Source organism: Cyprinus carpio, chromosome A1 (genome assembly GCF_018340385.1).
Source record: "Cyprinus carpio isolate SPL01 chromosome A1, ASM1834038v1, whole genome shotgun sequence".
Taxonomy (NCBI): Eukaryota; Metazoa; Chordata; class Actinopteri; order Cypriniformes; family Cyprinidae; genus Cyprinus; species Cyprinus carpio.
Genome location: NC_056572.1, coordinates 15,232,495 through 15,259,634, shown reverse-complemented (window position 1 = coordinate 15,259,634; position 27,140 = coordinate 15,232,495). Strand labels below are relative to the sequence as shown.

The 27,140-nt window shown below is 36.9% G+C and overlaps 2 protein-coding genes across 2 annotated transcripts in view; one reads left to right on the top strand and one right to left on the bottom strand.

Annotated features, from left to right (window-relative positions):
• gart (phosphoribosylglycinamide formyltransferase) overlaps nt 1–27,140 on the bottom strand; it is a 153,981-nt gene that overhangs the window by 52,021 nt on the left and 74,820 nt on the right. The window lies entirely within an intron of this gene.
• Nucleotides 19,183–23,220, top strand: LOC109113242 (myelin-oligodendrocyte glycoprotein-like). Its single transcript, XM_019126034.2, has 4 exons — nt 19,183–19,297; nt 19,735–20,049; nt 21,812–21,961; nt 22,163–23,220. The coding sequence occupies exons 1-4, from the start codon at nt 19,270–19,272 to the stop codon at nt 22,195–22,197; spliced, it is 528 nt and encodes a 175-aa protein (XP_018981579.1). The 5' UTR covers nt 19,183–19,269; the 3' UTR covers nt 22,198–23,220.

Sequence of the window (27,140 nt, the reverse complement as noted above, 5' to 3'; positions counted from 1 at the left end):
CTTTATTTTGACTTAGCTTATTAATTTAAGTTAGATTGTGTTTTTATGAATGCTAAAATATGTTTACAAAATGTTCCACGAATGGTTAAGTCAAATATTTAAAGGGCAAACATTTGGCTAATTTATTTATGTCATTGTTAAAAAATTGAGCTAAAATGAAAATAAAAAAGAACAAACGTTTTCTTTGTTGCGGTAAATATTCCGGCTCCTATCGGCCCATTATATTGCATTTTGTGTTGCTTCGGTTTTCTTGCTTGTCAGATAATATTTAATTTGTGTCGCGAAGATGGGGGGCAATCCGCTAGTAATATCCTAATATTGCGGCTGCGCGGTGTTTCAGAGAAAAGAATGATAATATAAAAGATCAATATTTATAGATTGAAAAATTTAAACATCAAAGATTCAAAGATTACCTATTGAATCTGTTGCAACTTCACTGTGTCATTAACCAACACTAAAGAGAAAACTATGAACCATTATTTTATTGAAGGATACGATTATCGTTTTTTTTTTTCTTCAAATAATTTAGAGTGATTTTTTCTTATTTTGTTTTTTCTCATTTATATTATTAATATTATATTCTAAGTTTGTAGTCAGTTTATATAATCATTTTTTGCACCATTTTATTTATTTTAAAGTTTATCTTTTTTATTCAATTTTAATTTTTACTCTTTTAAGTATGTTATAAAGTTTAGCTAGTTTAGGTTTAGTTTTTTTAAGTACATCAACTGTTAAAGCCAATGTTAGCTTTGGCTAAGTTTGCTAAAAATACTTTTTATCTATTATTATCTACTTATTGCAGTTAGCATTTCCCTATTATTTCAAGTAACCAAAAAATGTGTTTTTTCCTCAGGGTGTCGTTGTGGGGGGGGGGTGTTAGTATTACGTTTTTAGTTAAGCTTATAATAACCCTCAGAGCCCATGAACGTGTGAGAAGTGTTGTTAAATAATGGAAGAATAATTAATCCTATTTTAACAATCTTTAGCAAATATTTTAACATCTAGGGTTTTCACAGGACTAAACAACACAACCTAAAACGTTAAAGTTGATTCAGAATAAAACGTTGACAGTAATGTAGAGTGGAAATTGTACCATACCATGCTTGGCAGAGAATGCAGGTAAATCAGGGGGCCGCGGCCAGCCTCGTTTCCTCCGTCAGATTCGTCCTACAACTCTGTGGTTCACCCATTCTCTGGAGTCAGCGCGCGTGTGATGCGCGCAGTGCCTGGCATGACGTCCACATACCTGCCTGTTCTTCGCGGGCACGGCTGACACACACCAGTGAGCGTGTTCCGATCTGGGATCGAATCTGTACTCTGAACGGGCGCTGTGCATCATAGATGCTCCCATCAGCATGGCTGTGTGTGCAGATCTTAGGCCTGCCGCTCTGGGCGTCCAGTGCAACAGTGTCGGTCATGTGAGGGCGGCTTTCTCTTACAGGAACTGATCACCTGGCTCCATGTCTATCTGGCTGCTGAACAATGCTTTGAAAACATGCACAAAAGGGTTGTAATTACGCCATCGCCCCCCCTTTTATCCCAAAGCTCTCACTGCGCACACACACATGCTAAATCCGGCGACAAAGGGCATAGAAAACTTTGTTATGTGCTTGATATGTTTAACTTTCCAATAAGTTTGACTGAATGCAAAATAAACTGTTTAAGATAGACTCAGCACTGCTAAATTAATAAAGTGGCAATTGTTCATACGTAAATAAGTCACAAACGGGAGCTAATTAATCTGAACAGTAAAACTTTCTGTTAACTACTCGAATATTCATTTTGTAATAATTAAAGTTATTAAAATATAATGACTTGTGGTGTCCAATTAATGGATGAATGACATGCGAATTTTTATATACTTATAATGATAATGCTTTTACAATTATTAATTGGGATTACTAATTGTCATCATTTTTAGGGAGAGGGGATGTTATGCTTTTAAATCGTTTAATGCTGTTGGTTGCCTGTAAATTAGCTGAAGCAAAAGCACTCCAAGGACGTTGAGCGGATTGGCCCATGATTTTACGCATGGTAAGAGAGGGGCTCGGATAGGCATTTTTTTACCATGGTACAAAAATGCACTGACAGACGAATATTCTATCAGCGGTTCTGATGAACATGAATCAATGAATCATGTCAAAAACTGCTGGGTCCATAGGGGCAGTCAGCGTCGTTCACTTACTAACATTATAGCATATTTACGATTTTCTTTCATTGCAACCCAGGCTCGCTTAGTGTTGGACGGTCTGTTCTATGCGCGCAGATCGCAGCGCTCTTAAGGACATAGAGGGTTAGGGCTATGGCACACAACGTCCAGGATAAAAACGTTTAAAAGAATTAATAATACTAATAATAATAAATAATAATATAAAATTAGGCATGCTGCTTCGCTACAAACGCACTTTCCAATCTAATTCATCCGGGACTAAACTGCGACAACAAATTAAATCCTTCACACATGGGTTTAGTCGTTCCGCGCCTAGGGGCCGGGTCTCTATGACAGGTTATGTTTTTTAATTCCTTGATTACTCTCTCGTGAACTCAAGACCAGGTAGTGGGCTTTGTCGACTGGATGGAATCGCGTTCTCTGCTGGCTACTGTGTTAATGATTTGTCTAGCATACAACGTGAACATCAATATTTAGAGGCTCATAGAGACTGTTAAAAGCATCGAATACCGATCTTGCGTGATGGTGTGTTGGAAATATAAATTTAATTAATAATGAAAGAATTAATTTTAAATAGGCAAAAAATTCCCAAACTTTGAAATATCATGTTTAGTTTTTATGATTTAAATAATTCTGTATATCCACACAACCACAGCACAAGTCAGAATGAACTTATCTCAGAATAGTCTCTGTCATGACTTCTCTCGCGGCCAGTAACGTATAAATAAAAGGTATCATAAGTTATCGTGCGACCCTATTAATATAACGGTCTCAAATGTTAAGAGAAGAAACAAAAACAAAAATATATTTATACACGTCCTAACTGAGCCATAAGGACCACTTTTCTGGAAAGTAAGTAATTACAACAGGAGCAACATTCAAAAAAATAACTATCATACGGCAACATAACTAGTTGGACAAAATTCATAAAACTAACTATTTCACATAACACCAAGAAAGAAAACGAGTTTATTGAACTTTCGTAGGAAGAGAATACCTTACGAACGAAAAGGTATAACATTAATGAGAACATTAAAAAAAAAAAACTGGTACTTAGGGAACAGGTTTTACACATTATGACACTTTATGTTATAATTACTACCACATGGGGTATATACGACCAAAGATAGTACAATTTATAGGTGCCTAGGTATAATAACATACGGCGAAGTCAAATATCAGTAGATAGTAGTACACGTTTCGGCATTACCACATCAACACAAATCAATAACAATAATAATATTAAAATAGATAATACAACAATTAAATAATTAGAGAATTGAACATAAGAAATTACCCAATGTATTCGCAAGCGACACACACACAGAATTTAATGTTAGAGTTAGTGACGCCACGTGGGTGGAAGTATGGATCTTAATGCGATGGAGTTAAAGGTTATGTCAATGTTCGTAGTGATGTGTATTACGTATCGCATTTCGAGCGCATTTTCTGTGAGAGTTGAAACACTGATGCTTTGGGTAGTCCGGTGAACAGAGGCTGGGTGAATGAACAAAGCATCGCCTTAAACAGGTCAAAAAATTATATGTCAATCATTCACTCAATCTGAGATCTTAAGCCGCATCTACGTTAAGTTTATAGACAACAAACACCATTTGAAATAAGAACAGTACTAGCGAAATTAAAAGGCACCACCGGGATGAATTTATGCCCGCATGGAAATTCGACTCATGTACCGTTAATACACCAAGCAAGGATTATATTCAGTGGGGGGCCCGTAATATAAAAAGTAAGCTAAGATTTCATCAAGACACTGCTCGTGCAGAGCGGTGAGTAAGCGATATATGCAATCATCTTACTTCGGGCATAAGCATTAAATGAACACGATGCTCTTTAATTTTCCAGATGTTTTAAACCATAGAAAAAGACGCCTAATAAAAATACACTTATAATTGTAAATAAATGCATATAATTGTATACATACACGTAACAAACAGAGAGAGCCAGAGAAGAACTCTCACAGACAGAAAGAGAGTAGTATGATCATCAGAACTGATCTTCCTAACAAACACTTCAAACAACAATGATCTCAGATGTAGTCCTAACATGTATAGGATAAAATCGAGAATACATAATATAAAAGTAGCAACCGCTACACACATTCATCATATTATTGTTTAGATTACACTAAATGAGGCTAGTGGTGGAAGTGAAACTACTAAGCAAAGTAGTACTTAGCGAACATAAAAATGTCATAATGCAGGCAAAATAGCAACTGTACTAGATGACAGATGAGACAGAACTGTTAATTCATTAGGCCAAAATGGTTTATATTCTAATGTGTTATTTAACGCTAAGTAGAACGAAAACAATGAAATTGGAGGTTTTAGAGAACAGATTTAGCTCCAGTCTCTGGGTGACAAATTTTGAATGCACAGCTAAAACAATAGTATGTCAGTAAACGACAATATAAATAACGACACAACACACCAGTTGCACTAGACAAAAAAAAAGTAGCCAAAAAATGTACCATTTGTTTAGAGAACCACAAGTTCAATTCTAACACACCCACTAAAAGGGAGTTAAACATAGATAGCTATCGTCTCTACAACATACGTCGTACAAATGAACTATGAGGGAGATCACGAATGTGCAGTATAAAATCTTACTGTTTCGATACGCTTAATAGCTCAGGGAAACGACATTTTCTGTGAGAGTGAAAGTGAATGGTGATGCGGTGGCTATCAAATCAGTAGAAAGTAGCATGTCTAGAATGAAAGCAATGCTGAAAAAGGTGCTTCATGGCACTGTTCTAAGATTGTAAACACGCTAATGGAGACCAAATACAACTGAAATGTGCACATACACGTACAGAGAGAGAGATAAGACGAGAGAGAGAGAGAGAGTAGTGATTATAAAATGTATTCCTAAAATTCAAACAACAATCTCAGATGTAGCCTATGTATAGATAGATCGATATAATTAAAAGTAGGGCCCTATTACTATGTTTATTGTTGATTTTATTATATAGGCTATTTTGGGAAGTGAATGATCAAATGTAGTCTATTCCTAAAATTCATAATCAGCAAAATCAACTGTATAGATAGATAGACAGACAATGTTTTTACAAATGTTTATTGGTTTTACAAATTAGAACTAAAAAATGAGAATATTGAGGTTTTTTGACAGATTTAGCCTCACTTCTGGGTACAAATTTGTGCCTAAAATATAGTTTGTACACATAGACACACACAGTTGACTAACAAAAAAAGTACCAAAAAGTACCATTGTTTGGCAAGTTATTCTAACACACAAGGGAGTTACTGTACTGAGTGTCGTTTATGAATGTGGTCGCTGTGCATTTACTTTCGCTTCTGAGCGCGAGCGAATTTTCTGTGTGAGTGAAAGTGTGTGTGGTTCAGTCAGTGAAAGTGTGCTGATGAACAATCTGAAAGCTTTTAAGTTTGGTTTGATGGACCTACTGAAATGTGAACAGACTGAATGAAAAGCCCGGGATGACTTGTCAAAGACATCCATCGCATGTTCACTACATAGGAAAAACATCTGAAAAACAGCATGGACTCAAAAAAAGTTTCTGTGTGAATGCCGCTTTTCACATGACTCAGCACAGCAGTAACAATTTTTTTTTTTTTTTCAGTTGTTTGTACTTGATTATTCACTTCATCCAGCACAGTTTGACAATCTTGTTTTTTTTTTTTTTTTTTTTTTTACCGAAAACCACTTTAGATGATTCAGCATAGCCAAAGGGTGAACCAGCTCCAGGGTATAAGGCTAATTTAGATCATAATGTTAGTGTAATATATTAACTAAACACATCACAAACCCATTTTATTTGGCCAGATATGGGTGGTGTCATGTCATAAAATATTTTAATATGACTGAACTTACATTTAACACGATCACGGCTTAATAAAAAACATTATTTTATTTTATTATTTAATTTCCACAGTTATTCAAATAGCAAATAAATTATATACCGGAAGCGAACAACAAACATTTACATTATGACACAGTATCAATGACTTAAGTCTAGCGCAAGTTTAAGCACTTTCAAAAAAACAAAGAAAAAAACTCCCGTTATTATCATTGAAACTGCCTATGCTCTCAAATGAATGTTTTACTTACATTGCACATACATCTGCACTTTGTTGTTTATGATTAGAGAATTCACAATAGAGCAGAATTCAGTCAATGAGCTTGTGCACTGAACAAAACTATAGCGTTTCAGCGATGACTCATCTGAACGCCTCTGATTAGTCATTACATTCCTAAACTCAACAGAATTGTGTGTGATTGGTTATAATGCACAACACTGTAAAACGCGTAAAAAGAAATATGATGCGATATAAGCAGATCTAAGTTTAATGCCCCAATTGTGGCCTAGTGGTTAGAGAGTTTTGATTCCTAACCCTAAGGTTGTGTGTTCGAGTCTCGGGCCGGCAAATACCACGACTGAGGTGCCCTTGAGCAAGGCACCGAACCCCCAACTGCTCCCTGGGTGCCACAGCATAAATGGCTGCCCACTGCTCCGGGTGTGTGTGTGTTCACTGTTGTGTGTGTGCACTTTGGATGGGTTAAATGCAGAGCACGAATTCTGAGTATGAGGTCAACATACTTGGCTGTATGTCACATCAATCAACACTTTTCATTTCATTTTCACTTTATCTGCAACAGCCGTGATAGATTAGTTTAACTGTGCATTTTTGCCAAATTTGGTGGCATTTTTGCCTCAAGCCCACATGGCCAGGGGAATGCTCCGCCTATGTGATTCAGGTGAACACATGAACTTGCTGATGAACTTGCCATCTTTTCCAGTAAATCTGATTTCACTACTGTTGATGAACTGGTAAAATATTACGATGATGGTCTGAACATGATTTAGATGAATGCGCACCTGTGAAAAACTCGAACTGTTTCATTTGTGCATTCAGCTCCTTGGTTTACACCTGAACTGCGTGAACTTAAAAAAAACTAAAGGCCGTAGGTTAGAGCGGCTGTACGTCAGGTCTGGCCTTACTGTTCATAAAGAAATGTATGCTGAAAACATTTCAAAATTATAAAAATGCACTGACTACAGCTAAATCCGATTACTACTCCAATGTAATTGGAGTTAGCAATGGGAACTCTAGGTCTCTTTTCTTGGTGGTAAACAATATTCTGAAACCACCTGATTCTTTGCCATCTGATATGTATTCCACTGACTTATGTGATCGCTTTTTGACTTTTTTTACATCTAAGGTTGAAAATGTACATCGGCAATTACTTACTGGTACTCTTTACAATGACTCCTGTCAGTCTATCACTCACACACCTCCCCACTCTGTTTTCTCTAACTTTACACTACCAACTATTTCAGAGATAGTGGGTCTGATAGGTAAATCTAAATCTTCGACTTGTCAGTTAGACCCTCTACCAACTCCTTTAGTAAAAGCTTGTTTACCAGCCCTTTTGCCGTTGATTACTAAATTGTGTTCATGCTTCACTTGGTTCTGGTTTTGTATCTCCATCTCTTAAATCTGCTATTATTACACCCATACTTAAGAAACCAGGGGGTGATCCATTTGATTTTTAAAATTTTCGTCCAATTTCAAATTTACCATTCATCTCTAAGGTAGTTGAAAAGTGTATTGCAATTCAAATTCATGAACATCTGTCCAATAACAACTTGTATGAACAATTCCAATCTGGTTTTCGTCCCCACCACAGCACTGAAACTGCTCTTGTCAGAATAACCAATGATCTACTGTTGGCAGCTGACTCTGGGCTTTTAACTATACTTGTCCTTCTTGACTTGAGCGCTGCCTTTGATACTGTCTCACATAACATACTTCTTGACAGATTAGTTTCCATTGGTATTACTGGCACTGCTCTGTCTAAGACTATCTACAGTCACCACTGGTGTTCCCCAGGGTTCTGTTTTGGGCCCGCTTCTCTTCATTATATATATGCTCCCTCTTGGTGATATTTTAAGGAAATATGGTATTAATTTTCACTGTTATGCGGATGACACCCAACTTTACCTGTCTGCCAAACCTACCGGTTCTTTTCCTCCGACATCTTTTTCAAGCTGTTTAGCTGAAATTAAAGACTCGCTTTCAGCGAACTTCTTGAAATTAAATGGCAATAAAACTGAGGCTCTGCTTGTTGGCACTAGATCTGTTGTGTCTAAATCTAATTGTTTCTCTTTACACATTTGATAATACTGCAATCTGTCCTTCCTCTCAGGTTAAAAGTTTTGGTGTCATCATGGATAGAACACTATCTTTTAAAGCTCAGATTAATAATATCACACGGATTGCATACTTCCATTTGCGCAATATTAATCATCTATGTCCATTTCTTTCAAATAATAATGCTGCATTTCTCATTCACGCACTAGTCACCTCACGTATAGACTACTGCAATGCTCTTCTCACAGGTATTCCCTCCATAAGCTTCAATTGGTTCAGAATTCTGCAGCTCGTGTTCTCTCTAGAACACCTTATACTGATCACATTTCTCCGGTTCTCCAGCAATTGTACTGGCTTCCAGTAAAATATAAGTTGAATTCAAAATCTTGCTACTGACTTATAAGGCACTTCATAATCTTGCACCACAATACCTTAGTCATCTTCTCCAGGTTTACACTCCTTCACGTGCACTTAGATCTTCATCTGCAATTTCTCTTGCGGTACATCAGATTCGACTTACTACTATGGGTGCCAGATCTTTTAGTTATTTTGCCCCCTGCCTATGGAACTCTCTTCCCCTCGATGTTCGCAATAGCGAGTGCTTGTTGACTTTTAAAACACGTCTTAAGACATATCTTTTTATACAGGCTTTTTTATAACATGTTTTATTGAGACCTAAATGCACTTTATATGTACAGTATATGTTGTTTTTTGTTTGTTGTTTGTTTCTTCTTATGCAGTGACCTGTATATTGCTTGTAAGGTGTTCTGAAAGGTGCCATGAATTAAAATGCATTATTATTATTATTATTATTATTATTAACATGTGGTCTGCATTCGGCCAGTTCACAGAAAAGAGAGAACTGGCTCAAAAGAACGATTAAACCACAAATTGATTGTCATATATTCATTTGACAGAAATACAGGACTCAAATAATAACTGCTGAAATATTCACAGGGAAAATGTTGCTTATGTGGCCAGGCTAGAAAGGAAGAGACCACTAGGGTCCAACTACAATAAATACAATACAGTAATTACTCAATTGTAATTAAACCTGACTACGCCACTTTGATGTATAACACAGAGAATAATTGAAACTAGATTAAGGCACACAAGTTTATTGCACTAAAATGGAACAGAAACATGAGCACCATGTAAAATTCTTTACTGAGTCACATTACATAAAAACAAATCAGTTACACATAATAGAAGGTCATGCCCTCGAACCTTTCCATAAATTATTTTACACCAAGAAGGGGAATTCACACCATCATTCATCAATAATAGTAAAAAAAATAGCAAAAACTCAAAACAAACAGTCGCGAATCCTGTTCATGGGCTTCTGTCCGATTGCCACCAGAGGTCACCCTTCCTTTACATTGACTCTAACACTACACAAACTGTTGCATCACGGACTACATATCCCATCATCCGTTGCACACAGCTGTAACCAATCACACAAATACACTATATTACATCTACTCAGATCCTTCTCAAACTGCAGAGTTTGCATATATCACTCTCCTAGTGGTAGTATATTACAGAGCCAGTTTTCTGCCCTAGTTTCTAGTCCTTAGTTCCTAGTCATAGTCTTTTCTTGCCTGCTTTCCCATGTTAACTTATTCTTGCCTGTGTATTTTGGATTAGCCCTTTGCATTTCTGTTTCGGACTGTGTTTGCACCTTGCATGAACTATTGCTCGTGTTAGTGTATTTCCCCTCTTGTTAAGCTCTCTGGGGAACGTTCACTGTCGACTGACTCACGCCAGTTTTGGATTAATATTTTTTTTTGATTTCTATTTTGTTGTTTGCCATTGTCAGAACCTTGCCTGTTTTATGACCACGCCTTTAAATAAAAGCTTTGCAGATGGATCCGCATGTCTCATGTCTCGTTCACTCCGTAACACAAACACTCTAAATCACATACAAGGCTGAGTGCTGAAGGACCGGAATACTATCAAAACAAACTTCACTCACACCCAAATCCTTGCTCCATACTGCAACACCGCAAACAGGGTTCAACCCACCACCAGCAAATGAATGGATTGAGAGAACCTCCTGCCTGAAGCCTTCAGCTTCTGAAAGCAACACACACACACACACCAGCGCACCCAACCACTCGCACACCTGTAAGCAAATGTTTACAAGAAAAAATCTTTACAGACAAACTTTTAAAACATAATTGATTAACACATACAACCTCCTACTCAAAGAACACTTATATACACAAAGGGTTTCTAAAAAGATTACTAAAATAAAAATATTTACCACTAATAATCAATTTAGAAAAAGAAACAAACAAACCAACAAAACACAATCAGTACAGTAGTACTTCAAACACTCTGACCACAATCGTAATAAAAAATAAAAATAAAAAAACACATACAATGATCATATAACAAAAAAAAAAAAAACTACCAAATTACAGAATAGAAAACCCACAAACAAATTTGAGGGTCTGGAAAGCACTGGCACATACAACATTGTAATGGGTGTCTGAGGCTGGCTCGCTTCTCGCTCGCTTCTCAGGGAACTACCTCTTTACCATTGGGCTATGGTGGATGACAAATAACTGATGGACCCAAGAGCAGAAGAATAACATGCAGGCTTTGATGCTTGAACAAATGGGCTTTAGTGAAGATTTCAAGTTCCAAAGTACAACATAATGGAAGCAGTGCTTCCCCAGTAAAAATACAAAACAAAAGATGAGCAAAAAGCAAATCCAGAAACTCAACTAACTTCTTGGCAAGGGTTACACATGCTAAATAGCCTCAAGATTGAACACAGTTCAAAGGAAGAGGCATGCTTAAATAGGCAGAACGCAAACAAGATAATGACCAGCAGGCAGGAGAAATCCAGCCCTAATGAGTGGTAACCCAAAGAGTTCTACAGCGGCTGGGCTGTAGTGTCTGGGAGAGTCATTACACCTCATGAGTGTCAGTGCCAGCTAATGGTTGGGAGAGTCATTAAAAGAGCAGCAACTAGAGGATGGAGCCTTACAGGAGCCCCTCCTTCAAGAACCTCTTTCAAAGGTGAGGTGTATGCGCATGGACCTGGGTAGGAGGAGTCGGTAGGACAGTGGGTTGATCCTCTTGAGGACCTTGAAGGGCCCAATGAAGCGAGGCGCTAATTTCCGAGTCTCAACATGCAGAGGGAGATCCCTAGTGGATAGTCACACTCTCTGTCCTGGCCTGAGTGATAGTCCAATTCTACGGTGCTGGTTTGCATGCCTCTGCTGCTGTCAAATGGCTCTTAATAGGGCTGCTCGTGCTCTCCACCATGACCTTCGACACCTCTGGACAAATTGAGCAGCAGCTGGTACATGGACCTCAGGATCCTGTTCAGGGAACTGGGCGGGGGACCAAACTGACATTCAAAAGGGGACATGCCTAAGGAAGAGTGGTGTAAAGTGTTGTGTGCAAACTCAGCCCAGATCAACTGAGAGCTCCAGGCAGTCTGATTGTTAGAGACCAGGCATCTGAGAGTCTTTTCAATCTCCTGGTTGACCCTCTCACTGTTTGGGGGTGAAATCCAGAGGACAGGCTAATGGATGCCCCAGTGAGGCGACCGAAAGACCTCCAGAACCAGGAGGTGAATTGTGATCCCCGGTCGGATCTTGGGGGAAGCCATGGATACGGAAGACATGTTGTATCAACAAGTCCGCAGTCTGGCCTGCTGTGGAAATCATGGGTAATGGTATAAGGTGACGAGGATTAGAAAATCGGTCTACCACCACCGGAATTAGTGTGTTACCTTGAGATTTGGGTAGACCCGTTACAAAGTCCAATGATATGTGGACCAGGGGTGTCTAGGGATGGGTAGTGAGTATAGCAGGCCATGAGGGTGGGCTCTGGGTTCCTTGTTCTGGGCACATACAGCACAGGCAGCAACAAAAGCCTGAACGTCTCATGCATGTTGGGCCACCAAAACCTTCTCTGGATGAGTTTCAATGTTCTTGTGCTCCCAGGATGACCCGAAGTGCCGGGATGTTGCTGTTGGGCCCTCTTTACTGCCGTTTTGATTCCCCACTGGAAAGATGCCACCACTCCGGAGCTGGGTAGGATAGGTTTGGGATTGCCCTCCATTTCTGGTGGCTCGAACTGCCTTGAGAGGGCATCAGGCTTTGAGTTCTTAGAACCTGGGCAGTATGAGAGAGTAAAATCAAAACGGTTGAAAATGGCCCAACAAGCCTGACGTGAGGTCAGTCTCTTGGCCTCATGGATGTAGGTGAGGTTCCTGTGGTCTGTCCAGATAAGGAACGGGTGTTTGGCACCCTCCAGCCACTGTCTCCACTCCTCAAGTGCCAACTTTACTGCCAACAGTTCCCGGTTACCAATGTCGTAAACTCTCCTCGGCTGGGGGAAGTTGCCGTGAAAAGTAAGCACAAGGGTGACGTTTGTGGTCATTTCTAGCTCTCTGCAACAGGGCAGCTCCTACCCCAACATCCAAAGCATCCACCTCGACAACAAAGGGCAATTTGGGATCTGGGAGAGTCAGAATGGGTGCGGAAGTGAAGAGCTGCTTGAGTTGGTTGAAAGCCTGATCTGCCCTCTCAGTCCACTTAAAATGGCTTGATGCCTTTTTGGTAAGGGGTTCTGCTATGGCACTAAAGTTCCTAATAAACCTCCGGTAAAAGTTGGCAAAACTTAAAAAGCATTGGACCTCTTTGACAGAGCATGGTTGGGGCCAATTCAGAACTGCCTGGATCTTGCCGGGATCCATCTGGACGTTGCCAATAGATACTAAAAAAAGCAAGGAAAGAGATAGTGGGGACATGAAATTCACTCTTCTCCAACTTGACAAAGAGTCAATTTTTCAGCAGTTGGGACAGGACAGTACGGACATGTTGGACATGTTCTTGATAGAATCGAGAGAAGATGAGAATATCATCAATATATACAAACACCAAATTGTCTGGCATATCCCATAGCACATCATTAATAAGTGCCTAAAAAACAGCTGGAGCATTGACTTGTCCAATGGGCATTACTTGATACTCATAGTGTCCTTATAGGGTCATTAGTGGCAGCGGGTATCGGTTCTTTACCGTGATGCGATCAAGGCTCCGGTAGTCAATGCACGGATGAAGACCACCATCCTTCTTCCCCACAAAGAAAAAACCAGCCCCTGCCGGTGACATGGACAGATAAATCCATTGTTAAGGGCATCATTGATATTTTTCCGAGTGTCTGAAGGTGGAATCAAACCCGAATCTTCTAGTCAACTGAACTCTCTCTTTACCACTGGGCTATGATGGATGACAAATAACCGATGGACCCAAGAGCAGAAGAATAACATGCAGGCTTTGATGCTCGAACAAAAGGGCTTTACTGAAGATTCCAAGTTCCAAAGTACAACATAAAGGAAGCCGTGCTTCCCCAGTAAAAAATACAAAACAAAAGACAAGGCAAGGCAAGTTTATTTATATAGCACATTTCATACACAATGGTAATGCAAAGTGCTTTACATAAAAGAAAGTAAAAAATCATGAAAGGACAAATAATAATAATAGCCAAAGTAAAACAAGGAATTTAAAAACTTTGAAAATTATTGAAACATTGATTTAAAATGACTTTAAAACAGTTAAAAATAGAAAATGATTTTACATAAAATACAGTGCAATCAGTTCAGACATCGCACAGTGCTCATTCAATAAATGCACAACTAAACAGATGAGTTTTGAGTAGATTCAAAAGTGGCTAATGTTTTAGCACATCTGATCTCTTCTGGAAGCTGATTCCAACTGCGGGTGGCATAATAACTAAAAGCAGACTCCTCTTGTTTTGTGTGAACCCTTGGTATTTCTAACTGACTCTATTCTACTGATCTGAGTGCTCTGTTAGGTTTAAATTCAGTGAGCATATCTGCAATGTATTTTGGTCCTAGATCATTGAGTGATTTATAAATGAGGGAAAGTACTTTAAAATCAATCCTAAATGTAACTGGAAGCCAGTGTAAGGACCTGAGGACTGGTGTGATATGCTCAGATTTTCTGGTTCTTGTCAGAATTCTGGCAGCAGCGTTCTGGATTAGCTGCAGCTGTCTAATGGTCTTCTTGGGAAGGCCGGTGAGGAGACCATTACAATAGTCCACCCTGCTGGTGATGAAGGCATGAACAAGTTTCTCCAAGTTTCTTGACTGGAAACAAAATATCTAATTCTTGCAATGTTTTTTAGATGATAGTATGCTGATTTAGTTACTGCTTTTACATTAGTACTGAATGTTGGGTATGTCTCCAGAATCACACCAAGATTCCTTACTACCCCTAGAGTCAAGGTATGCATTCACCTTGAGAACTTCACCTTTGTTTCCAAATGCAATGACTTCAGTCTTTTCCTTGGCACATCCAACTATTAATTTCATCAATACATTGGCAGTGGGAGTCAATGGGGCTGTAGTCATTTGGAGATAAGGCTTGGTAAATCTGAGTATCATCAGCATAGCTGTGATAGGCAATTTGGTTCTTTCTCATCATTTGACTTAGTGGGAGCATATACAGGCTATACAAGTGTGCTGCAAGAATTGAGCCTTGTGGGACTCCGCATGTCATGGACATCCACTTAGACTTATGCTCTCCTATACTCACATAATAACCTCTCCCTTCTAAGTATGACCTGAACCATTTGAGTACCATCCCAAAAGATGAGCAAAAAACAAATCCAGAAACTCAACTAACTTGGTTTTCTTGGCAAGGGTTACACATGCTAAGTAGGCTCAAGATTGAACACAATTCAAAGGAAGAGGCACGCTTAAATAGGCAGAACCCAAACAAGATAATGACCAGCAGGTGGGAGAAATCAAGCCCTAACCTAGTGGCTGGGAGAGTAATTACACCCCATGAGTGTCAGTCTCAGCTAATGGTTGGGAGAGTCATTACAAAAGCAGCAACTAGAGGCTGGAGCCTTACAGACATGGAACACAAAACAGATGAGTGAGTGTTCCGTCTTGAATGCAAAAACATCGGCAACTCCCCACAACCACACTCAATACACAAAATTGGGCAGAGATGGGAGACCCCAAATACCTTTAGAAAAGAACTAAATCATTAACTACTACCACACTAATGCTCAATTTTGTTCCTCCTCCAATGAGAGCCAAACTTATCCAATGACAACCACATGCTGAACAATTATTTGTTGTTTGGATATGTTTGAGTCCAAATTTGAGTACTCAATAAAGACAACAAGAATAACGCTGCAAACAACAATCGCCAATGGGTTACTAGCAAGAGGAACAGACCACCTAGACCACCTGCCCTAGCTGCCTTCATCATCTGATACACTACTGGACCCCAAAGATCATGAATCTTATGCCGACCCTGACATTAAAAGCTCAGAGGAGAGCCAGCTGACTCTCCTGTAAGGGTTCATCTCTAACTTGTTCATCATGGCGAGCCCTGTGATGTTCCGCCGCAGTCCTCAGCTGCTTTTGCACCCCCTCAAAGACTATTTGGAGCCTGTTCTGATGTTCCAAAACCCACCTCTGCACACAGCCAACCCTACGGCTCCTGGACCCTCCCAAGAAGAAAATAAACTGAGAGTTGTGGCTCCTGGCCAAACATCAAGAAATGTGAAGACTCCCCAGTACTCTAATGAGGAGTGCTATTATATGAAAATAGCACTTGAGGAAGACAAATGGGCCAATCTCCCTTCTGAGAACCTGGCAGTGAGCACACCAGGTCATGTAACATCCTAATAAACCACTCGCACTGTCCATTACCAGCTGGATGGCATGGAGTAGTGTGAGACTTTTCAATATCGTACAAGCGAAAAAGCTGGTAAATGAGAGCGGCTTCGAAGTTTCGTACCTGATCTGAATGGATGCGGCTCAGAACACAGAGCCGACAGAACGATTCAGACACCAAAACCTGTGCCACAGTGTCCGCCTGCTGGTCTCTGGTGGTCACGGACCATGTATATTTAAAGAATACATCAGTCATGACCATAACATTCTCAAGGCCAGACTGAGAAGGCTCCAAAACTGTAAAACCAATGGCCAAGATTTCATTTGACCGCGAAGCAACCAAATGTCTCATAAAACTACTGTAATTCGAAGTAAGGCCCTTGGCATACTGACACATCTCACATTCCTGACACCATTGTGCAATCTCAGATAACATATCCGGTCAATAAAGCCGTTGTCACACAATTTGTGTGGTCCGATCCACACCCTGGTGTCCGTGCTGCTAGTGTAACTGCCTCAGAACCTCATCCCTCATTATTATTGGCCTGTACCTAATCTCAAAATCAAAGGCAGCCAACTGAGCTGCCCATTATTGTTCATTGGCATGCAGCTTTGCTTTACTGTTCCTATAGACTGAGGGGGTTTTTATCATAATACTATCAATCAATCTTCAAAAGAAAACAAACATCACTCACACCCAAATCCGTGCTCAATACTGACACACACACACACACACCAGCACACCCAACCACTCACACACGCGCACACACACACACACACACACACAAAAACACACACACACACACACACACACACACACACACACACACACACACACACACACACACACACACACACACACACACACACACACACACACACTATATTTACATAAACAAACAAACAAACAAACAAACAAAGAAACACTTGTAAGCAAATGATTACAAGAACAAATCTTTACGGACAAATTTCTATAACCTCCTACTCCAAGAACATTTATATACAAAGGGTAACAAGATTACTAAAATAAAAATCTTTACCACTAATAATAATAATTTTTTATTAGTGGTAAAGATAAAAATAAAAATAATAATTAAATTTTTTAAAAATAAAGCAGGGGTCGGGAACCTTTTTCGACAAAAGAGACAATTTTTTATTTTTGGTTAATGCATTTTTCTAAAAAAGCCATTATATTATATATACATGTAATATATATTGCATATAAAATGCGTTTTTTTTAAATAACGTTTTAATAATTTAATAATCGTAACTTTATTAGGACAGTGGGAATTAAAATACACAAATATCATTATTCACATTCCTTTATTAATAACGCTAACAGTCCCACCCGCTGAAAGTTGCGCAGAGAAAGCGAAAGAAAACGGGCAAAATGTTTTATACTGGCTCTTTACACAATCTTTATAACATACTTTTACACTTTTTCTGCTGTTCAAAAAAATCTTTCTTTTCGCTATTAAAGCTACTTAGCTAGAATCTGAGTTTATTACCTTTACATTACCTTTACATTACCATCGAAACATCAGTTTGCAGTCGTGATTTTCGCAAACAGCACTGAATGCGCACTTTGGCCGGTACAAAAAATATATATTATTTTAAACCTTTTATCAGCTTATGTAGGCTCTACAACAAATGAATTGCTGTTCTCTAGTGATGTATATTTTTTGTAATAGATCATTTGTTGGTAAACGGTGAGCGATCTGGTGAGCCACATGATCTTTGTCAAAGAGCCAGGTGTGGGTCGCGAGCCATAGGTTCCTGACCCTGCTCTAAGGCAATAATACAACACACAATATATATATATATATATATATATATATATATATATATATATATATATATATCTATATCTATATATATATTAGGGATATGCCGGTATCAAATTTTCCTGTTGCGATTAGTTGCTAATGCTTTTATCATGGTATTCAGTATTATCATGGTATTGAAATTTAGTTTTAAAAAAGTGGTTATAAAACAGTATAACAAGTTAAATAACTTTTTTCTTATAACAAAATAAATACAATAAAGCAATACAGAAAAATATATAAAGTTAAAAAGTTTTACCAGTCGGTATCACTTTTACAATAAGACCTCATTAGTTACTAGTTACTATTACCATTAACATTCACAATGAGCAATAGCTACATTTGCTACAGAAGTTATTAATCTGTGTTAAAAAATACAAGTCTTTTTTCAAGTTAGCTCATTAAATAACACAGCTGCAACTTTCGATTTTAACAACGTGTTATTAAATATTTGAATACCTAAGATTAATGAATGTTCAGAAGAATTTTCCTTTTCGGCAGTTTATGTTAACTAATGAAGCCCTAATGTAAAGTGTGAATAAACAATCAAAACACTTTCAAACAATATCTAGGATATGTTGTAATCCAGATTAAAATGAAAAGAAAAAGTTTTAAAATAAATAGCCTATTTAGTATAAATATTTAAGTATTTGGCGCTGTGATGAACACCATAGCGAATCCACAAAATCTGAATGGGTATTTAAAATAATTTAATTATGTTTTAGAAAGTAGTGCAGCTGCTTTATTTATGGGGTTTCCAGGGTAAGGGCTATATTTTCTGCAGTTTAGTGCCATCTGCATCTGCTGTCAGAGAGTGAATGTGCTTTCATTCAGCACGTCTCTCACATGTTCCCCCATGTGCTTCTCATCCGTGCTTGTTTACATCAGAGCGTCTTTCAAACAGTATACAGCTGTGTTGTGCATTTTGACCAGTTGATGGTAAAATTATTCTTAAAATGCATTCAAAAATCAGAATAATTTGAAATATATAATTATTCACGGTATTTAGAAGTGCCCATGATAACAATATCGTGCATATTCATTACCATGATATATGGCATTTCGAATACCGGCACACTGGCACATGTCTAATATATACATATATATATATAATATTCATTACCAATATATATATATATATATATATATATATATATATATATATATATATATATATATATATATATATATCATGTCTTATATATACATATAAAACTTAAGAATAAGACTTATCATACAGGAAAAGTTATACCGCAAACAACAATCGTCAGTGGGTTACTAAGCTAGTGGGAGGAACAACCCCTGGAATAAGCCCCCAATAGTAACGCAGAAAGACTATTTATACATTCATTCAAAAATAGGGGAGCATAGTACCTGGTCACACTTAAATCAGTCAGAGTACCCATGCCCCTGGAATTCGATCTGTTTGTTTCACAGGTTGCGTAAATGCTGTTATTGACATGCTTGTGCAATGGTGAGTATCGTTATATAATCAGCTTTAATTCTGGAATGTTTTGGAAGGATATATTATTATCTATATTTTTAAATAAAAAGCCACTATAAAAAAATATAATAATAACTGTAAATAAATACGTATATAGAGAGAGTGAGAGTGAGAGAGAGAGTAGGTGATGATAAGATGTCTTCCTAAAATTCCTAAAACATGACAGCTTTAGCTCAATTCTGGGTACAAATTTGTGCCTAAAATATGGTTTGTAGTACACACAGACACACACAGTACACTAACCAAAAAAGTACCATTGTTTGGCCATGTACCATAGTAGTATCATGATATTCTTTGATGAATCAGTCATGGTATAAATCTCAATTTATATAGTATCTGATATCATTACAGTACCATAATATTTATTCAACTTATGCAAGACGTTTGTCTTGATATTTCCTCCACAGACCACCCTGTCGTTAAAGTTAATGCTATGGTTGGAGAAGCAGCAGCTCTTCCCTGCATGTGTCCTCCTGACAGTCCTCCATATCTGGTCTGGCAGAAGACCATCGCTGATCAGGCACTTGTGGTTAATTACTATAAAGATGACGACCAAGAAGAGAACCAAATGGCACTCGAGTACAGGAACAGAACAGAGCTGAGGCTGACAGGAAACTGTTCTCTTGTGATTCATAGTGTGTGTTCATCAGACCAAGGACTGTACACCTGTTACTATAAGAGTAAACCTTTAAGGCATGAAACAATCTATCTGGAGGTCACAGGTCAGTATCAGCATTTATTTTGCACTGTCCTTTTTTTTTGTGCATATCACATACTTAAATTATGAAAGGAAAGTGTATTTTATATGCTTTTATATGCCATTTTTCTGTTGACTTGGCATTGTAATGGTCCTGTGATGTCAAATCAAATTATGTATTCTTTAAAATAATTTAACTGACATACCTGTATAAAAAGTTGTTTAAAATAAATGGAGCATAACATCAACATGTATTTTGTGTCAACTACCTGTTTATATGGTTTATAACTTTGCACATTTTTGTTCTTCATATATTCAAACTTATCAAAATAATTTTACATGAAAAAGTAAACCTCAACATAAACACCAAGATGAAAAGACAAACATGTTGTTTTTAAGTCATTTAATTTGATTAAATCAATAACCATTGCTAGTTAAAGGGTTAAAAGGTAAAAATATAAATTTTTTGTCTTTAATCACTTACCCCATGTCGTTCCAAACCCGTAAAAGCTTTGTTCGTCTTCGGAACACAATTTAAGATATTTTGGATGAAAAATCGGGAGGCTTGAGACTGTCCCATAGACTGCCAAATAAATAACAGTGTCAAGGTCCAGGAAAGTATGGAAAGCGTCTGCCATCAGTGATTCAACCGTAACATTATGAAGCGATGAGAATACTTTTTGTACACAAAGAAAAAAAAATAATGACTTTATTCAACAATTCCTCTTCTCTGTGTCTGTCCAAATCAGCATAGCGCCATTTTGGCAATTCTGAGCAGTACGCAGATGACACTCTTCTGTGCAAGCAGCGCTGTGCCAATGCGCTGTTTTCATTCAAACCAAAGTGTCAAGCGGCAACCTCCCGCTCTCTCTCGTGAAACCAACAAGGAAGTGACTAAAGCCCTATTCGCACAGGATTAGTATTACCTGGTGACCTCCAATCATTTGTAATAATTGCTGAGGATGTCTGTGATCTTAATCCCATGCGAATCGGCCATGTCTGTAATTTGTAAATTAAAAATGCCCCCTAAGCTTTTACGGGTTTGGAACGACATGGGGTTAAGTGAATAATGACAAAATTTTCATTTTGGGATGGAGTATCTCTTTAATTCAGCACTATGGAAGCTTATTTCCACAATGAAAAGAAAAAAATATTTTAACTTTTTAATTTTTACTTGCAATTGCAAGTTTATATCTCTCAATTCTGAATTTATGTTATACAATTCTCACATTATATCTCATAATTTTGACTTTATAATCTCAATTCTGAGTTTATATCTCACAATTCTGAGTCTATACAAAAGTCAGAATTGTGAGACAAGGTGAGAATTAAGATATAAACTCGGATTTGTGAGAAAAAAAATCTGAATTGTGAAATAAAAATAAAATTCCTTTTTTGTTTATTCTATGCCAGAAATAAGTACTCCATAACTTTTGCAAGACTTTTACTTGTAGATTATACAGTAAACTCATTCAGAATTGTAAAACTAAATGTGAGCTCTCTGAATGCTTGTGTGAGAAATAAGGATGCTTATTTTTCTTTTACTTGCACAATGACTTCACAATGATTATTTTAGCTCTGTTAATCTGTCTGTTCCCTGGGAACTGGAGCCATTGTTTTGTTGTATACCTTAAGGTCATATTTCATCTCATGGCTACCTTACTGAGTATATGTCAGGTTACAGAGTTAGCATCCAAAAGAAAGCTTTTCTAGGGAGACATAAGACCACAAACACCATTTCACTATTCCACACAAATATACACAATGAACTTCTATTGTTCTTTTAGCAAAACAAGTACAAGAAAAAGAGTCAGATGAACCTCAGAGCGTCTGGAGCACCATTGTGATGTCTTCAGTCTGCGGGTTTCTCGTCATTTTGATCACAATTGCTGCAGCATATGTGATAATTACTTGCAGAAATAGACATCAGATAAGAAGTAAGTCCATTTTTCCCCTTGTGACCTAAATGTGTTCATTGCAGTTAAAATGAATTGCAGCTTACAGTAACAATTTCATATGCATAGTATATGAACTCTTCTTGCACCTTGATGTTTGTTTAGAAGCTCCAGGTTACATCAAAATCTGAGCCTATAATCAGCATTTTAAGAGTGATGTATGATGTTTTTCTGACTTTGCAGGAACATCCATTGCAACATCAATGAGGAGCATTTAACAGCTGTCATTAATATAGTGATCTTTATCACTGTTTTTAGTGGCTTTTCATGGATGGTAGAAAATGCAACAAACAAAACCATCAATAATGTGCTCAATCAGACTATACTCAAATACAATGTTTAGTTTTCTCAAAATCCCTGGATCTGTCCAAAGTCTGCTGGATTATGTGTTTTATTTCCTATGGCAGATTTTTGCTGATAAATAAACTGATATTTTGGTGCAGGTTAACAGAAAAATTATACAAATTATTAATTTATTTCTACTACTGACATTTGTAATAATACAAAGCTGGTTGAAAATTGGTGTAAATGCAACTGTGAATTGCCAACCAATGGCTATCAGCCATCCAAAACACCCCAGCAAACCACATAGCACCCATCCTGAACACCCTAGTAAGTACATGTAACATTCTAATCACAAAAAAAAACGTTCTTAGAATATTAAAAATAAGCATTCAAATAACATATTATGGGTGAAAATAAAGTTATTAAAACTTTGTAAGAAACGCCTCTGTGACCTTTAACATCATAACCGTGATAAGAAAACTTTTTTTTCAATGTTTTAGAAGCATTCCAAAACTGGAATGTTCCTACAGCATTTGTATAACTTATAACAATTTTTATTGCAGATCCTCAAAATAACAATTTTATCTTTGGTGTCATTTTACATTTGGTCACTTCATGCATGTAGATTAATCAGAGCATGAAAAGATTCCATTGCACTGATACTGACCACATTCTCTGTAGAATGTATATAGATATTCACTTAATGTTTTTGCTTTCTAATATTTGCTTTGGTTCTGACCAGACTGTTGGATTCACTGTAACACTTCCAGTGTGTGTGTGTGTTTGCTTTCACAGGGCATTAGTAAATGTAGTCAAACAGCAGGAATCCACCACTGACCCAGATATCTATGTGGGTTGTGTAACATGTCTCGCATTCCTGCATTTATTGCTTTTAAAGCAGTTTTTTGACAAAGATGTTGATTTCTTTCTTTCTTTTTTTCTTTCTTTCTTTCTTTCTTTCTGTTCTTCTGAAATATATCAGATGTTCTCCTACAGTAGTACAACTCGGATAGTCCACCAAAAAATCTCTGCCTTCTTTTTTTAAAAAAAGCCTGATGTTATGTATTAATGCCAAAAATGTTTTGTGATTAAATATGTTTTGCCATATATACAGTATACCAACTAACAAGGAACATTGTACAAACTTTGGTTAATATTATTTCAGAAATGTTATTACAATGTTTTAGTTGGACGCTCATCCAATTTTTTTTTAAATATTACTTGTTTCAGAACATTCAGAACACATTCAAAAGTAATGATCAAATAATGTTTGCAAAATGATCAAATGTAATGTTCCTGTTATGTTTGCATAACCAAGAAAAAATGTTCATAAATTATTTCAATTAACATTTTCAGAACCTAGGGGGAATGTTAGCACAATGTTTTTATAACATATTTTGTTAGCTGTGATATTACTAATAAAACATCTGAAACTCTCAGTATCCAAGCATAACACTGGGAAATGACTGAAATGTATATTATATAAAACTGAACAAAATGCCAGTGTGTTGCAAAATGCCATGAATGTTCACCAAGCTAAAACATTTGTTCTTAGCAGATGTCACTCGTACTTGTAATGGAGTGTGAAACGTCAGATTGACTGTCAATGCTGGTGGCAAAATTCTAACACAAACTGTTCTGAATGGTGACCTGAAAAAAGTGTTTGATCTGATCTAAACTAACTGGTTTTATTCAGATTGAAAATATAACATGACTGAATCAAGCTGATGGGGATTTAAAATGCATGTTTCTGTATATATTTCTTATCAATATTTGTCCAAAATAATCATTAAATTATGAGAAAGACGTTTAAAAAAATATCTTGCTCATGTATTTGCATTAAATCATCCATTTTGTGTGTGTCCGAGAAATCAGTGTCAAAAGTGTTACTCCCTATAAATCAGCAACGGTTTATTTGGTTCCAAAGTCATATGTCCAACATCACGTGACGTATTTTCTTTTTTTTGGAGGGAAATTTGAAGACAGTGTGGAAAGTCATAACTTCTCCTCTTCAATATTCTATCTAGATTATTATCTGCACATAGAGTAGAATAATTGACTGTCAACTGTGTCATCAACATTTTCTGGTGAACTTGTGTCACGTTATATTTATAAATATGTAGAGAAAGAATATAAAAACAAAAGTTATTCAAGGTCATGTACTAACTATTCCAAGGTCAGCAGTTTGCACAAGGCCCCAAAAATGGCCGAAATGTCAACTGTGTTACCTGTCAACTGTGTTACCCATCAAATGTAACACAGTTGACAAGGATTAACACAGTTGACAATGTTGGCAATTCAGTCTCAAGTTACACTCCCACTGAGTGTTGTTGATAAAAAATATATATTCACAATCTATTGTCATTACACAGAAATTACATAGGGATTACCTAAAACCATGGAAAACAATGGATAAACTTAATTGATCTAATCATGGCCACACTTTCTATGAACTCTGTATCCACAATATTATATACACATTATATTCACATTTTTCAAGGGTTAAAAAGCATTCAGAATTCCTAATGAACCTATATAATATTATAGATTTGGCATATATTTATTTTTTGCTTAGTCACGACTTTATTTACTGTTATAATAATATAATATATATTTATTAACGTTAAAATATATATTATAATGTGTCTGTGTGTGTTTAAAATGCATTATGTATACTAAGTTCATTCTTACCTGTCAACTGTGTTACTTTGTCAACTGTGCTATGTCTGGTTTTTATGTTATAAATATTTTAAATGTGAACTAAACCTTCTGAAAAAAAGATGGGGATATCTCTGGAGATGGACGTCTTTGGTAAGGATGGTGAATAACACTAAATTCAGCATACTGTGGATTTATGTTAAAGAAAAGTATCATCCTTCATGATAGCATCCCACAGTACGCCCATTATGAAGTCCCAAATTCATATTTTAGACATTTAACCTTAAAATCTCTGGTGAACAGACTCAAAAACCTTCAAACAAATGTGACCCTGAACCACAAAACCAGTCTTAAGTCACTTGGGTATATTTTTAGCAATTGCCAAAAAAACATTTATGGGTCAAAATTATCAATTTTTCTTTTATGCCAAAAATCATAGGATATTAAGTAAAGATCATGTTCCGTGAAGATATTTTGTAAATTTCCTACTGTAAATATATCAAAACTTAATTTTTGATTAGTAATATGCATTGCTAAGAATTAATTTGGAAAGCTTCAAAGGGGATTTTCTCAGTATTTAGATTTTTTGTTTGCACCCTCAGATTCCAGATTTTCATATAGTAGTATCTCGGCCAAATATTGTCCGATCCTTATAAACCATACATCAGTGGAACGCTGAAGAAATTTCCAGAAATTGACACTTAAGACTGGTTTTGTGATCCAGGGTCACAACTGTGTAATCAAACATGTGGGACTTCATTCATGTTTCATTTGACAACATTTGTCCATAACACAGTTGACGAAATAATAAATCAAATATTAATTTTCATTAACATATTTAAAAAGGCATTAGTGCTTAAGCTTGCCAAACAATTAATTTAGCACATTAAGGGTATAAATTATTCATCCACCTAATTTATTTCACAAAAAACAATACCGGTTTTCTAACTTTTTGGCTGACATGAAATGTACCCCTAAATATAGAATGACTCTAATATGATCAATCCAAGTAAAATTTGTTCAAAACACTTAAAACATGAAATAAACATGAGTCAACCTCAGAGAACATTAAATATTAATAATGTATGAGATGTTCAAAACAGTTTATGTTTTACATTGTTTCCTGCATCAGATTTTCACATCATTATTGTCTATTTTTTGACCAACATGCCATAAAACAGATTCATATATGTACATACGCAGTGTTCTTATGAATATGGAGTACATAACCAAAACAAAGATGTACATTAAACCTACAGTATTTGCACAGTGGATTTATAAAGTCCTGTCAGTCTCAAATCTGTCTTAGAAACCATTGTTCCTGTCATAATAACACCATTATAATCACTGCAGTAAAACGGATAATTTGGTATTCGTCATGAAAAAGGAAGAACTTAAAATGACAGAAAGCTTGTAGGGTATCCTATTGATTTATTAAGCTTTTTTTCTTCTTCTTCTTCTTTTATGAATTTCTGATAAATGCATAAATGTAAATGTAATGCTGAAATTGTGGATGTTTAAAGGTGCCATGTGTAAAAATTGAGGTAAAAATATCCAAAAAATGACCTACACGCATCAAAAGAATGAGAAGAAATAAGGGCGATGATGTCATTAAAAAAATGTCAAGTTATAGTGCTGCAGAGATATCAACCTTAATTAGCATTAGCATTACTAGCCACGGCCCGACAGGTGTCGTAATACCAGTTTCGGCCATGGGAGGCGGTATGCGGGCAATATACCCACCAGCCAACCTGCAATACACGAATAACTCGCACGGCTTGTGGGCGTACTTGAACCTGATGTCAAGCAACCGCGCTCGGAATCACAAATAAATCCGATAAGAAAAGGAGCCGAAACAGAGTAAACATCGGCACTGCTTTCCATCGCTGGAGACAACTGATGGACTTGAAAGAAATGAGCTTCGACTCCGAACTTGCAACATTTCTTTTTGATTGGTAAGTAAGATGCTGTTAGTATTTCGCTAGAAGTTTGTTTTATATGTTTTTGCATATTTTTTTTCGGGAAGTTATAACATAGAAATGTATCGAAGGCTGTTCGATGGCTAACCGTAGCTGCGTTTGATAGTTAGCTAGCTATAACTTACCCACAGATTCGATCCGGTTTTCACCTGTTATCTACCAAAGCCCGTCTCTACCAAGCTGATGCTAAAATGTAACATTACCTAAGAAGCTTGAAATGTCTTCGATGATAATGAACC

Excerpts from the sequence above, each read along its gene's own strand:
- LOC109113242 (XM_019126034.2), top strand. The coding sequence starts at position 19,270 with ATGCTGTTATTGACATGCTTGTGCAATG. Across the intron at positions 19,298-19,734 it reads ATTGACATGCTTGTGCAATG|ACCACCCTGTCGTTAAAGTT; the intron begins GTGAGTATCGTT and ends TTTCCTCCACAG. Across the intron at positions 21,962-22,162 it reads AAATAGACATCAGATAAGAA|GAACATCCATTGCAACATCA; the intron begins GTAAGTCCATTT and ends CTGACTTTGCAG.